The sequence below is a fragment of the Excalfactoria chinensis genome, chromosome 31 (assembly GCF_039878825.1).
Source record: "Excalfactoria chinensis isolate bCotChi1 chromosome 31, bCotChi1.hap2, whole genome shotgun sequence".
NCBI lineage: Eukaryota > Metazoa > Chordata > Aves > Galliformes > Phasianidae > Excalfactoria > Excalfactoria chinensis.
In genome coordinates, this window is record NC_092855.1 from 776,381 (window position 1) to 791,623 (window position 15,243).

Here is a 15,243-nt window from a genome sequence, read left to right on the forward strand (position 1 = left end):
CGGGCTCTGCTTTACAGCAAAGCCTCTTTTCTTTCTGCAGAGGCCAGCAAGAGGGCAGGGGGTGATGCCTACAAACAGAGCCACGGTGCAGGAGGGAGATGCTGCACTTTGGCACCAGCAAAAAGATCCCTTTTCCTCTGAAGCCTGGAGCCCTGCTCCTCCTTTCAGAGAACCTGGGCAGCCACCATCGCCTCTGCCCATTTGCAGCCCAAACGACTTTTACAGACCATCTGCAAAGACCAAAATAGCAAGCAGGGGCTTTCTGCTTGCTATTATTTACTTATGATGGCACCGCAGGAGAGCAGGGCTGCGGTCACATGTCCCCCCTCTCACTGCAGGGAGCAAGGGTGACGAGAGCCTTTCCTCAACCTGCTCTCACCACCCCACGCCAGTCCCTGCTGGAAAGGACCACTCCTCGGATCTGTCAGCAGATCTGGGTGAGTAATGGCTCAGCGACCAACTGCAGCCACCACAGGCCAAACAAAATCTAAGCCCTTTTTTAGGCAGCTGTCCCACATCTTTGGCTGCGTTGGGACACAAGCAGCCAGCCCTGGGTTGGGAAAGGCACCGGGGTGACTCAGCCCTTCGCATTGCTTGATGTGAAACATCCTGATCTGGGAAAGCAAAGGGTGCAACCTGAGCAGGGAGAGGTCACTTGGAGCAATGGATTTATTGCAGAGGGGATGTAGGAGCGACTCACCTGCGCTGGCTGGTCGCTGCGGCAGCCCTGGGGATACGGTGTTCCTCTGCAGTGCTGGTTGCTGCGGTGAGAGGAGCCGGGGGTCGGTGAGGGATGAAGTCACCAGGGATTGGGTCACCAACGAGCTGCCTGGGCTGCTGAACTGCAGCGTGTTCTGGTTGGTCACAGGAACCGTCACTGGCATGGCAAAGTTTGGCGTGGGCACTGCAGACTGAAGAGAGAGAGCAGGAGGTTGAAGGGGAGAGGGCAGATGGAGGTGCTTCCTTTGTAGGTTCCCAGCAAGAGGGGGGGGCTTGCAGATCCTGCCTGGGATTGGCAGCACCATCCTGTGGCTGCAGTGGAGTCAGTGTGGTCACCCCAAGTCCCCACACACTGCTGCGCTCCCATCTGCACGGGGTATGATGTACCCATCCATCTGAGCATCTTGGGGCAGCAGTGGCACAGGAATCCAGACAGACCCCTTATCTGGAACAGCACAGAGTCTGCCTGGACACATCACAGCTTTGCCACCAGCTGCTTTTTCTTTCTTTTAGGCCTTATTTATTTACCCGTCACGTTTTCAGAGCTCAAAGCATCAAACAGGGGTGAAGTGCTGCACGGCGCCTCCCCAAGCACTGCCCTCTGCCAAGCAGCACTGAGCCCTAGGGACAGGCTCTCATCACCCCGTGCCCTCCAGGTGACACTGAGGTCTGTCCTTCCACCACCAGGAGTTATGGGGCAGGAGGAGGAGGTGACCTGGTGGGAGCCGGAGGACAGCTCAAGCCCTATCCTTGTCTGCAGGTCGAGGACCAGCTTCACCTACCAGCGTCCCCGCAGGAACCAGACTCACCGTGATTATCCCATCAGCCTTTCTTATGTCACTGATTTGCTCTTCATTAACAGGAACAGGCACCTGCTTAGAGGCTTTAGCAGGGGCTTTGTTAAAATCCCACTCTTAATTTGCCAAGGGCTGGGAAAGCAGAGCACCCAGTGCACCAGGCAACACCCAGTATCCCCACCAAACACACCAGCAGGGGTGGAGGGAGCCAAGTACCCAACACCATGATGTTACAGGGTGCTGCTCCCAGTGGCTGAATTCCTTTAAGGGGAGAGGAGGGAAGAAGGGACGGTGCTGGAAACCCTCCCACCCGCTCAAGGGCATCCTGTCCTTCAGAGATCCCATGGCCTCAAGCTGGTGCTGCAGCTCCAAGGGCTCAGGGGACTGGCATGTCCCCTCCCAGGGCTGTACAAGCCTTAACACAGCCCTGGCCCTGCTCAGCTGCAAACGACAGGTAAAAAATTAAAGGTGGGGGGCCATGGGGAGCCTGGCAGGTTTAGTCAGGTGTGTGAACGGTGTGGCAGCATTGTGCAATAGATCACTGTATGTGTGTGTGTGTGTGTGTGTGCATTCCCAGAAGAGGGAATGAAGAGCAAACCCAGTGCATCGCATCCTCAGCGAGGATGACCAGAGAGCAGCATCCAGCCCCTGCATCTCCATGCTGCTGCCAGGCCAGCATGCAACTGGAACCCAGCACCAATGCCTGGGGGCAGCTGGGGCATAAGGGGCTGCCAGGACACGCTCAGAACTCAGTCCAAAATCTGGATAGAAGATGCACACATCAGCCAAGCCCTAATGAGGTCTGATTTTGTCTTAAGCCATTGCAAACACGCTCCGAGCACAGAGGACTCTCCGTAGCAAACACGGCTGCTGTTAGCTAAGGAGCCCAGTTAGTTCTTATCACACACACACAAAAACACTCCAGCTGGTTAAAAATGAGAAGCGTCACCGTCACACGCTCAGCTGGAACTGCTCCATCCTCACTGCACAAGGGGTTTAGTCGGGGAGCCAGATGCTCTGCCTTTAAAACCCCCAGCACCCGAATGCCCCCTGCCCAAAACCACGGGGCTTGTGCAGGGGCTGCGAGCGGGTAGAGCTGTGCCTTCAACCCAAGCAAACCTTGGTAGGGCTAAAACCTCTTCCCTAATGAGCAAGTGCCACCGAGGCAAAGCTCTGCAAGCTGAGTCAGCAAAACCAAAGGGGGATGGGTTTCAAGACCCAATTTTCTTGAAAAGCCAGAATTTTGAACCTGTGTGGGCTTGCAAAGGGCAGATTCCTCTTATTTTTTCTTTAAGGGGTGGGGGGAGGGGGCTGCATCATTTCCTATCGCCGCATCCAGCCCTTGGATATTAGCTTCTCTGCTCCCAGTTAATGATGGCTGCGGTGACACTGGGCTAATCCCACTGAAGGAGGTTTGCCTGCACCAACAGCCCTGGCTCCCACTGCTAACAAACTAATTTGACACACGGTTTCCCCCCCCCCCCCTTCCCATCTTCTGACACAAATCCCTTCCAGCATTGTCCTGATGCCACCCCACTGACGGACAGGCCCGGGATCACGGGCTAAAACCTCACTGGATCTCTGCCATGGCCACCAGCTGCCCTAAGGGCTTGATGGATTTGGGTGGAATTAAGGCAGAATGGCCCAAAGCGGGCTGACCCAGTGCTCCTCCCTGCTGGCTCATAGGGACCTGGGGTTCTTAACCAAGGGAAAAACCCCTTTTGGGGGTAAAAGGGTGGCCAAGGAGGCTCAAATCCAGTACTCATGGCCAAGGGGCAGAGGCAGCCATGATCCGGAACCCAGGGATGCTGGAGCTGGCTGAGTCACACAGGGGCTGCTCCCACTTCTCCAAGTGGGAAACCAGAGGGTTCCCAACAGCTCCTGGTCATCTCCCCTAGTTTCCTGCCCCAACTCGGGTGCATTCGGGGCCCTGGTTCCCATGGCACAGCACGGCTCCAAAGCAAAGCCATGCAAGACCCCCGTCACCCAGAGGCAGCCGGGGTGGGTTGGGCTGCAGGCCACCAGCTACTCACTGCGAGCCTGTAACTCTGCATCATTTTATCAAACTCCTCATCAATCTTTTTATATTTCTCCTCCGTCTGCGGGGTCAATGCAAACACTTCATCCCCTTCTGGGCTTTCACACTCCCTGTGCTTCTTGTTCAGCGCCTGTGTGATGTGTTGGGGGGGTTGGGGATGGGGCAGGGGGGGGTCGGGAATGGGGGACGGGGTTGGGGGGAAATCGAACAGAAGAAAAACAGAACAAATAATGAAGGCTTTACTGGCCATGGGGCAGCTACTTACACCGTATCGCTTGAACAGGATATCCAGATCCTCGCTGCCTTTACGGTATTTATCCTCCATCAAGGGGCTCTGGTCTATCGAGTCATCTCCGTCTGGCTCCGGGCTGTCACAGCCATTAAAACCTTTCTTTCTTAACGTCTGAAAACACAATCAGGACAGTTTGAGACCCTGGGACTGGTGGGGTTCCCCTGGGATGCCCCTGTGGCACAGCAGCAGGGCTGGCCCTAGCACACCGTGCACCAAAGGTGGCATTAAATGATAGGGATGGATGGATAGACAGATGGATGGAGGGAGAAACTCCCTGGATCTCAAAAGATCTGCAGATGCTGGTGCTGAATTTGGACCCATACGAGCCCAGATGTGGGTTTTGTCACCTCCAGTCAGCACAACGACCAGGAGAGGAAATAAAACTCAAGGATGGGATGCGCTCTCCAGCTGGAAATAATAGATAAGATGTTATCACAGATAGGAAACAAAGCCAAAAAGCAGGCACAGGTCCTGCTCACCTGGGTACTGTGCTCCCATATGCAGGAGCTGGTGGTTGCATGGTAGGGTGGGCAGTCAGCAAGAAAAAAACCCAAGCAGGGTATGGGCAAGAAGTCCCCTCTTTTCACATGCAGCAGCCAATCTGCAGATTGCATTACGCATGCACATTTAATCATTGTATTTTCAAAATACCAAGAGCAATTAGGAGTGATTATGGAACCATCACTTGCCAATTTTTATTTGATTTTATTTTAAGTCAAAAAAGCTATTTCCTGGAATTCTCGATCCCTTTTCATGCCAAATTCAGCAGGGGGAAAAAAAAATAAAGGCCTTGACGATTCTCCTCTTCTCTTCCTAAACAGCTATAAACATCTCTGCTTCGAAGCCAAAACATCCTGGAGCTGCTCTGCTCTACCTGGAGCCATTTGGGCTCTTTTCCTCCTACTACAATCCCAAGCAAGCTCCCCTCCCTCCAAGTGAAACCCCTCAGCATCCTCACAGCCGTGCTTCAATGTGAGCCACTTTCTGCTTGCAGAAACCAACACCATCCTGCCAGCCCATCATGCTCACACGGTACCTTTAGCAGCAGCAGCAGCAGCAAGGAAAACCAGCAGGTTCAGACATCGCCCCTCCAAAAGAAGCAACACTTTCAGCGTGCACGCTTCACATCCCCAAGTTTTACTCTCCTTCTCTGGGTTGCATCCACAGTGATGCCTTGACACACAGAGCACAATGGGGGTGTGGGGGTGTGTGAAGCCCCACTTGGTGCTGCCAGACCCCCAAATGCTGCTAATTGGTGTCATTTGTTTCCCCTTTACACGTTCCCTTTTCTTTTGCAAAATCCCTTCCCCGAATCTTTTCTTTCACCCATGCAGCTGGAAAGTTGAGTCTCCCTCCTTGCTTAAAAAGGAGATTTTCCTCTCCCTCTCTCTTTGCCTCTCTCTTTCAAAAGGCAAAGTGGAAAACATTGTTCCATGAGCCATGGAAGCAATGAAGCCGTGTTTCCTACAGATGCATGCAACAGGAGCTGTGCTGGGGAGACTCTCTGGTGTCTAATAAGGGGCTGTGCCCATGCTGCTGTGTTTCCCACCCATCTCCGTTCACAAGACTTGAAGGAAATCCCTCCTTCCTATAACCTACGGCACTGAAATGCAACAGCAAACGACCCCTTCTCATTTGAAGTCAATTTCAACTGAATTTCTTTGCCTCAGAAAAATTCTGAAGGATAAAACCAGGGTGAGAACATCACCACAATCAAAGGCCCTTTCCTGGTCCAGTGCTAGTTTGGTGGCTGCTCCCACCTCATTCAGAAGTGGGTTTTAACCCGAGGAGGGTGGGAGAGCAGCAGGAAACCCAAAGCATGTGAGAGGAAACGATGCCCGGCCAGGATGCAGCCGACTTCCCTTAAAGGAGGCTGGCTGCAATCTAAACAACTCCTGACTTTGGGGAAGGATGGAAAGGAACGGGACGCTGTGCCCCCACACCTCCTGCAGTGATGGAAGGGGGAGCAAGGCAGGAGCCAACCCCATTGCCATACAGCCAGGGAAAGCAGAGGATGTGCTGCTTGACCTGGAGCATCCCGATCCCCGCAGCCCTGCCCCATTCTCATCCCTTCAACAGGACCTGGCACATCAGCTGGGCTTCGGGAAACGAGAAGCGACAGCGAGGAGCAAAGCCGGCGTGATCCGCAGCCAGGCGCGCACGTGGCACTCAGCGTGCCTGTCTGAGGGCTCAGCCGGGCCCTGCGATTAAGGACCCCCCCCCCCCTCCCCTCCACCCCTTCTTCCCTCCCTTACTGCAGTCAGAGAGATTTGCTCAGACTTAAAAGCTTGCAGCAGTCAGGACTGCTGCACAGAGTGCCTCATCCCAAGAGCTTGGCTTTACTGCTGCCAGGCTTGAGTCCCTGTGCCATGCAAGGCTCCGTTGCTGCCAGCTGATCCCTGTGCCATGCAAGGCTCCGTTGCTGCCAGCTGATCCCTGTGCCATGCAAGGCTCCGTTGCTGCCAGCTGATCCCTGTGCCATGCAAGGCTCCGTTGCTGCCAGCTGATCCCTGTGCCATGCAAGGCTCCATTGCTGCCAGCTGATCCCTGTGCCATGCAAGGCTCCGTTGCTGCCAGCTGATCCCTGTGCCATGCAAGGCTCCATTGCTGCCAGCTGATCCCTGTGCCATGCAAGGCTCCGTTGCTGCCATCTGATCCCTGTGCCATGCAAGGCCCTGTTGCATCCTGCAGGCCTGCATCCCTGTACTGTGCAAACCTCCATTGCCACCAGGTCCCAATCCCTGTGCCCATGCAAGGTCCTGTTGCCACCAGGACTGAGACCCTGTGCTGTGCAAGGCCCCATTGGTCAGGCCTGCATCACCTTCTCCTCACAGCCCTAAGATGCTTCTGGATGCACACAGGGCAGTGTCTCTCCTACAGGAATGGGACGTGGGTGTCACACAGAGGCAGTGACCCCTTCAGCCACTCCAAACAAATGCAGACCTCACAACCAGCTTTGTCCTTTGCCTGTGGGGCAGAAGAGGATCCTGGCCCCACTGCTGTGCTTGCCAAGCCCCCCACCATGACCTGAACCTCCAAGGAGAAGTCACACTGTGAAGATCTGATAGGTGAGACATCAAGAACCTACACAGAACTGGGGCTCTACTGAGTCCCAATCTGAGTCCAGCCAACTCCACAGGCAGGAAAGGTCCTTTCAGGGTTTGGAACAGCAAAACAGAAACATCCTGGAGCAGTCCAAGACCCGTTGCATGCAAGGAGAAGGGATGAGGACGAGGATGGATGCCTGACTGGCTTTGAACCCGCCTGAACAGGATCTTGGAGCAGATGACAGCAGCTCTGTTGGCGAGACACACCGAGCCTCAGCTCCTCTCCCCACCATCCGCCAGTGTCCTTCCGCTTCCCATGTTCCTCTCTCCAGCTTTGGATGCAGATCCATCTTTTCATGTGGTGCAAACACAGCATTTCTTTGGGTGCCAAGGACTGCGTGTAACTTGTCGGCTTGGGAGTGTTTGTATCTTGGACCATAAGGGAATAGAGAATGCTGCCCAAAATGTTTATGGTATTTTTAGGCGAAGATAAATCTGTTGGATGCCACGAGCTCCAATATGAGCATCCAGGGGAGGCTGGGTAAGGTTGCACCAATGAACAAAGCAGGGAATCGTGGCTGTGAAATGCAGCAACTGAGGCGCACGGGGAAGGATAAGGCTACGACCAGTGCTTCAAATAACATCCAGAAAGGGCATTCTGAACAGCTTAGGAAGGTCTGCAAAGGCCTGAACGCAATACCTGAGGTTGCTGAATTGCACCAAAGGGCTTCAAAGGAAGAACTTCACAGGTCCAAGTGGCAGGAGAGGACGGCCTGCAGCCTCCTCACCATGCAAGCCCCAAGTGACTAACGGTTCCACCAGTGCTAATTGATGCCTGCCCTTAATGTCAATAATTACCCAGGCAGCCCTCGCATTTGTCTGCATTTGCCCATGCGTAAAGGGAGCTGCCCACACGCAGCTTGCAGCTGATGAGTGACACACGCGTGGTTCCATCACCACGATGTGGCTGGGGAGCCCAGCGAGCATCCTGAGCTCCAGAATGGGACATGGGAACGAGGAGGATGTGGTGGGGGTGACCAGAGTGGGCTTGACCAAAAGCAGCCTGCAAGGATGGATGCTGGTCTGGAGGATGCAGGGGGAGCGATGGGTGTCACCAGCTTCAGCTTCAGCAAGGGTTGGATACTGTGCCCTTGTCATCCCTGCCACAGAGCTGGGTCAAATAGGAGTCACAAAATGCATCTCCATCAACCCAGCAGGCTGTACTTTGAGCAGAGGTCAGAGGAGAGGCACTCAAAGCTCCCTCCTCCCCCAGCCCACATCATTTGGTGTGAGCTGCTGGTGCCCTCCTGCAGCCCCCACTGCATACAAATGACACAGCCCACAGGGGCAGCTGCAGCCCTGGAGAGGTGCCTCCAAAAACCCAACCTGGTTAACCTGGAAAACCCCACAAAGCCAAATTACACCTTCATTCCACAGCACTAAACTGCCACGTAACTCCAGATGGCTTCCAAAGGTTGACCTAAAAAGATGCCAAATCAGCCCGGTGGTCTGCACACTCCTCTCACATCCTGCCCAGCCTGCACACAGCCCTAAAGCCCTACTACAGTGGGATGTGGTCTCACCTCAATGATGTCTGCATTGGTCCGGCTCTCATGGGGCTCATTGTACTCGGTGTACTTGAGCAGCACCTTGTCCATGTCGGTGCTGGCATATTGGAACAGCTTGTTGGAGTGGTTGAATATGATCAGGGCGATCTCACAGTCGCACAACACGCTCAGCTCGTAGGCTTTCTTCATCAAACCAAACTTACGCTTGGTGAAGGTCACCTGGATGCAAGCAGAAGGGATTTGGGATCAACACTTGGAAGGAAAGGAAGCCAAAGGAAAGGAACACAGCAGGAAGACACCTCTTGTACTCAGCTTCCCCAAGTGGACAACAATCTCGAGCTCTCCTCTCCCACCCCTTCCCTACCCCCCTCCCCTTTTTTTTGCACAGCCCAACAGATTTGTGCTGCTGCCTATTTCGGGCTGGCAAGGCAGACACTTCACAAGCGCGGAGCTGATTATCAGCATTGGAAATTGCATATTGCCAAATCAAGAGAAAAATAAATTTCAGCAAAATCCCCAGCAGAGCTACCATCTGTCCGGGGGCTGCGGGTTGCTGGGAAGGGGGGGGTGTGGGGGGGGTTTAAGTTGAATATTCTCATAGCGCAGAGCTCTTCTTTGCTCACTGCAACAGCTTGGATGTCACCAAGCCCCAGCATGGAAAGCACAGGTGTGAAGTGCAGTTTTGTGCCCCAGAGATAAGAGAGCTGCACATTCCACCTAACGGAGCTGCTTCCTGCTCTCCTGGTACCTTGCATGAGCACTGAATAAGCTCACGGAGAGGGAGAGCTGAGCATCAGGAGGTGGTCACAATTAGGGCAGGGCGCTGGCTCCAAACCCAAGCAATTCCCAGTCTGCAATGACCCCCAAGAGGATGCAGTTGGCTGGAGGGGCTGGTTTGGGGCTCCTCATCCCGGTCACAGCACCCAATGGATGCTCTAAGCAGCTGCCCCCGAACCCCCAAGTGGAAAAAGGTGCAACACTTGCTGAGCGCTCCCTTAATAAAAAGCAAAAGGGAAGGAATAAAAAAGCATGGAGGGGAGGCTCCCACACTGCTTCAAACGTGGATAAAGAAGCACGCTGGGGCACAGGCAGCGACCAGCTGTGACACCCTGCACTGCTGGAAGCTGCTCCCTTGTTGCCTGAGTGCAAGGTAGGGCTCAATCCCACTTAGGACCACGGTCACAGCATTGATCTTGAAGCTGAGCAGCTCCAGCCTGAGGTGTGGAGGGAGGAGCACAATGAGACTTTGGCTCAGCAGTGCCACAGGAGCTGAGCCTGAGCTTCCCAAGGCATCATCAACACAGCCTAACATGCACCCAGTGACCTGTAAGAGCACAGCCCGCGCCTCCCCATCCCCGCTGCTGGAGCTGGAGAGCATCTCATCCCTCCCAGCCATCTCCTGGAGATGATTAAGCAGTAATGAGATTGGGCTCTAATCACCTCGCCTCGTGCATCACTTGCCCCAGCTCCAAATGCAAGCTCACGTGGCCAGCGGGCACCCTGCTGCCCTGCATCACCCAGGGATCCCAAACCACAGGATCCCTTCAGCTCTGAGGTCACCTGCCCAGAATGAAACAGCAAGCTGAGAAGGGACCAGCAGACCAAAGAGCCAAAGGATCCCCATCCCCTTTGAGAAAGGAAGGGATGTTTCCTCCCCAGGGACACAGCACAGGAGCAATCCTTGGTGCCCACAGCTCTCCTTGAGATCTGCCCTTTAAACCAGCCCTGTCACATCCAGCAGCTATGGGGCAGAGGAACACCAAACCCCGCTGCGCCGTGCAAAGGGGCTGGGATGCACGTGGGCACGCGCCCCATCTCAAAGAATTAACCTTATAAGTCTAAGAGGGTAATCAAATCTCATGCTTCAGGGCATAAGCCGATCACCAAAGGGGTCAGGAAGGAATTACTGCCCCACACAGCCCTACGCTACCAGGGGATTTTTGCCTTTCCCCTGATGCAGACCATATTGGTCATTGCCAGAGTCAGCAGCCTGGCCCTGAAGGACTGATGGTCTGATCTGTTCTGGCAAATCCTCTCCGATAATTCCCCTAATGACATTAGAGACTCTTACTTGCTTTCCTCCCCTGGGTTTGGCTTCTGCTGTAATCCCAGTCCCCTCTACGCAGACTTGTGCTCCCCACACTGTAAGTATGACTGTTGCTGGACCAGAAGAGCACAGCCACAGCAGGGAGGCTCTGAGGATGAACCCCCCCCCCACCTCCCCTATTTCCAGCATCCCCCAGCCATTCCCATCTCCATATCTGCCCTGCAGCAGGAGAGCAGTGAGCTGGAGCAAGACAACCAGCCCAAGGACCTGAGGCTCACTTGCACATCTGAGACTATGGGAAAGGGCTGCAGACCCCCACACCGCGGCCCCAAACGCTTCTCCCACTGCTTTGGCTGCTGGTGCTGGCAGCGAGATGCTGCTTTCCCATCCCGAAGGCTTTTATACAACAGTGCTGGGCTGTGCCACCAGCTCCAGCATGACCAAAGATTTTCCATTTGCTGCAGCTCCAAACAGGGCTGGCTGCGTGAGTGCAGCACCGCTCTCTCCTACACAACCCCAGCAAGCAAACCCCAGCTTCTTTTAACAACCCCAAAGCCCTGCTTGCTGCTTGCTATGGAAATAAGCAGCGCCAGGAGCAATCAGGGCCATTAGCAAAACCACTTTACGCCCATCCAATCCCCCTCCTAACCACCAAATAACGAAGACAATCTGCCATTTTCCATTGTTTGGCTGAGGAGCAATAGGATGGTTTCAGAGCATTCTGCTATCTGCTACTTCTCAAGCATTAGGGGTAGACAGCATGGTTTGATTTTCCTGGAGGACAACTAAAAAAGCAGCAGGACGCGGCCTGGATGCCCTCCAGGTGGTGGGGAAATGCAATGGTGGAGCAACCACAGAGCAAAGCTGCTCTAGCAAAGCTCTGCCACGCTGCAGCTTGGGCTCAGCAAGGTGAAAATTAAGGGGAAATGATGTTGTTTTTCTTCCCTGTGAGATGCATGGATGCATTTATCCATCCACACATACACGTGTGTCAACAGCTCAGCATCAGCGCGGGCATGAGGAGGAAAAAGCCCTGGATACATGTTAGATCTCCATGGAAAAGAACTAGCAATCCTTTGGGTTGCTCCTTGTTGTGGCAGCTCTGCTCTTGGCATAGGAAAATGGGGAGGTCTGTTGGGTATCTTCTGCAAGCAGCCTGAGCCCAGAACGTGAGGCTGGATGAGAAAAGCAGAGCTTGGCCCTGAGGGCTGTAAGTGGGGAGTTATAATGGGACCCTGAAAACAGGTGAAAATGGGCGTATAGGGGCACACAGGGGGGACCCACCTGTCGGTTCCTCTCATCTGTGATCCGCTGGATCTGGATCTTTTTCCTCCCCATTTTCTTCTCAGGAGATCCTCAACACAGGCGTCGCTTGAAGGGGGGGAGGGGGGGGAGGGGGAAGCGTGAAAGGAACCCCCCTTTTAAAATGTTCTCATGAAAAACGAATGGGAGAAAGGGAGCGACAGAAGAACCGAAGGAAACCCAAACACACAAAGGAGCCGGGCACTCAGTTCATGGCACCCTCCGGCGAATCCAATGGGGCTGAGCCATCAGAAACCTGCAGGGATAGAAGCAGAGAGGTGAGACCCAAGCCCATAGATTTGGGGTAGCATCCCATCCCTCCTTATTTTAGGGTACCCCCCCAGCATGCCATCACTAGCATCCTCCTGGGATACAATGACTTCTTTCCCCCCCCCCCATCTTCCTTTATAGAGCCACGAGCAGCTGGTGATTAACACAGGCAATTTAAATCCATCTCCAGTTCCTGCATGTTGAATTTTAAAACGTCTTTATTTGATTAGTCAAAGTAAAGAAATATGTCTATATAACCAGGCACAGAAACCTAATTCTTAGGGGCAAGGGGAGGACATGGAAGGAAGCCAGGCCAGGGTACCCCATGCACCCCCAGCCCCATATCTCAGTGCAATGGGTGGGATAGGGCAGCAGAAGCACTGAGTGCCTTATCCCCTCTGCTTTACCCCGGCTTCTTTCTTTGAGTGCCTGAATAAGGGCAGTGATAACGTTGCACTTAACACCAGGGTGCCCCATGCCAAGGCTTGGGCTGAGGGAAACGCCAGTCCCAGAATAGCTCCCTATCTGCCTCCACTTGGCAGCGTGGAATGCTCAGCCTGCTCACAAGCAACGTGACCACAGAGAACCTCCTCCCTCTCCCAGCACCCAAAACCTGAGCTCCCATCCTATCCCATAGCCCCCCCCCCCTCTAGGGACCCTCACCCAATCCTTCACCAGCCCAGCCCCATTGGTCCCCCCCCCCCCCCTTTCTCCCCCCTCCCACTTTCAGGGTTCAGAGCTCTGTGAGTCACTCGCCCTACTTATTTTTTTGGCACCATTATTCATTGTGTGCTGGGCTGGGCTGTCTCGGAGCTGATTTGAGCACTTGATGGCAAAGAGGATGATCCCCTTTCTCATCACCCAACGGTTGCTCCCTGAAGCAGCCAAACCTTCAGAAGCCCAGAGAGGTAAAAGACAACAGAAACCCTTCTCTTTCCCCCATAAATCCAAATAGGAAAGATCCATACAAGGACAAGCACGCTGAGATTGCATTTGTTGATCACCATTCACCATCCAAATTGCTGTGTGCATCCCCCTCCCAGCCAAGCAGGGGTGCAATAGGGATGCAGCCAGGATCTGCTCCATATCCCCACCTGCAGCAGCCTGTGCAGGAGCAGCCTGGGAGCCGTGAAGGTTTCTCATGCACAGAGAAAAGTGGGAGGAAGAAGAACTTTCTGCAAGGTTTCCTTTGCAGCTTTTCCCCTTGGAGGTGGCATTTCTGCAATGCGGCTGCCAACCCATCCAACCCTGAGAGGAACCCTTCAGCAACAGCAATAAGCACTAAAGGGAGAAACAGGCTGTAAATCCAAGCCAAGTGAAAGGAACCCTTAACTTCTTGCCAGGATGTGGAAGAGCTTCCCCACGCTTCCAAAGGGTTTGCAGGTGAGCAAAGCCCAGCTCAGCCCTTGTGTGGCCACCCACATCTCCATCCCCACCCTGGGACATGCAGCCAACATCCCCAAGCTGATACAACACCCCAACCATGTCACACTGGCAGAAGGGCAAAGCCCAACCCTTATGAGACAACAGAGAATCTCTGCAGCCCCAGCAAAAGGAATCATCCCCCTTCACTTCAACCCCCCCCCCACTCCAACACCCCTCATGTGCTCTCACAAGGCTGCACTCTCGCAGTGCAATTAACACACATGCCAATTAACTCCAAGCAGGTGCTGGTTAACTCTGTGCTGAGTAATTCAACTCTGAGCTCCGAGCAAATTGCTTTAAATTGGGGTAGACGAGGGAGGGAGCGGAGTTAGCAGTTTGCAAATAGGGGAAGGGATGAGAAGGAAAGGAGGCTCTCAGCTGGGAGATGTTTGCACATAACAAGAAATTTGGGGGTGCTGAGTCCACAGCTCCAAATGCTGGCAGGCAGAGAGCTGCTCTCCCCCAAGCCCTTATTTCTGGGTTCCTGACTATATATATATATATATATATATACTCCCAATCTGTTTTACCTGTTGCTACATGATTTTACCCCAGCACTGCATGGGGCCCCTTCGCACCATTCCAAAGCTGCTCCCTTTCCCATTGCACAAGCCCACGTTTCCCTATGAGTGCACAGAGTGGCACTGGGAGCTTCACATCCACTTTCTGAGCCAGTTTGCTAGTTTTTATGCCCTTTTAGAGCATCTCCTTTTTGCTACCTCCTCACCAAAGCCAGCCCCATGCATAACCCCCCCCCCTCAGCTGACACAATGAAGCTGTCCTCTCCTGCAGCCCCACTGCAGCATCAGCTCCAATAAACCAAACGCTGATGGGGACGATGTAAAGGAAAGATCTAAACCTGTGGATCCCAAAGACTGAGGGAGAGAAAGGCAAAAATAAAGGCAGGAAACACATCCTTTCCAAACAACAACAACAGCAAAGTGTTTTCATTTCATGGCTCTGCACTTCCCAGTGTGTTTGTGGGCATCGGTGCAGAGTCTATGGGGGCATGAAAAGGGACTGCAAGATCATGGGAAATAGAAGAGAAGTGGTGCTTGTTTGGGAGTCCAGACCTTGATTTTGATGCACCTGGTGTTTAGTAAAGTCCTCCCTGAGCTGGTGATGGGAAGAGGGGATGAGGGTGGGAAGGTGGAAAGGCAGAGGGGTTGGGAAGGAAGGAGAGGGGAAAGGGGGGAACAGAAGGGAAGGGGAAAAGGGGGAACAGAAGGGAAGGGGAAAAGGAAGGGAAGGAAAAAGAAAAGCCCTCCCCTGTGAAGGTGCCAAGAGGACCTGTGCTGCTCATCATGCGGAGGAGGTGGATGGGAGAACAGCTGAGAGTGGTGCAGAAAATCCTATATGAAAGGGAGAGAGGCTGTGGCGTTTCCCACCTGCTGCAGTGCACGAGGAAAGGAGGGTTTGCTGCAAAGAGGCCGTGCAGAGCTGCTCGTCCCAAGCTCAGCTCCACTGGGTGGGTGCACAGGGATGCTCCAAGGGCAACCAGCACCAAGCTGGGCTTCCATCAGGAGAAGGGATCCCAAAGCCGGCATCTGCAACACCAGCAGCACCTGCACAGGCTCAGGCTCTTTCCCATGGCCAAAATCCACTGCACAGCCAAGGTTCCCAACCCTACGGTGCCACACATCTGTCTCACCACAAGGGCTGGACTTCCTCTGCTCAAGGATACGGAGCCAGCTCCGGTCACCTCTTGAACCTGACTGTTTAGCTCTAGTTCTTGCC

At 53.9% G+C, this 15,243-nt stretch overlaps 1 protein-coding gene across 23 annotated transcripts in view; it reads right to left on the reverse strand.

Annotated features, from left to right (window-relative positions):
- Window positions 1-15,243, reverse strand: part of MEF2D (myocyte enhancer factor 2D) — a 45,651-nt gene that overhangs the window by 12,473 nt on the left and 17,935 nt on the right. For all 23 annotated transcript variants that reach the window (XM_072358555.1, XM_072358563.1, XM_072358562.1 and 20 more), the window contains 4 exons: window positions 11,794-12,067; window positions 8,478-8,681; window positions 3,821-3,958; window positions 701-911 (listed from right to left, as the gene is read on the reverse strand). In XM_072358555.1, coding sequence (XP_072214656.1) covers window positions 701-911; window positions 3,821-3,958; window positions 8,478-8,681; window positions 11,794-11,847 — 607 coding nt within the window. In that variant the 5' untranslated portion in view covers window positions 11,848-12,067. The remainder of the gene's footprint in view (window positions 1-700; window positions 912-3,820; window positions 3,959-8,477; window positions 8,682-11,793; window positions 12,068-15,243) is intronic.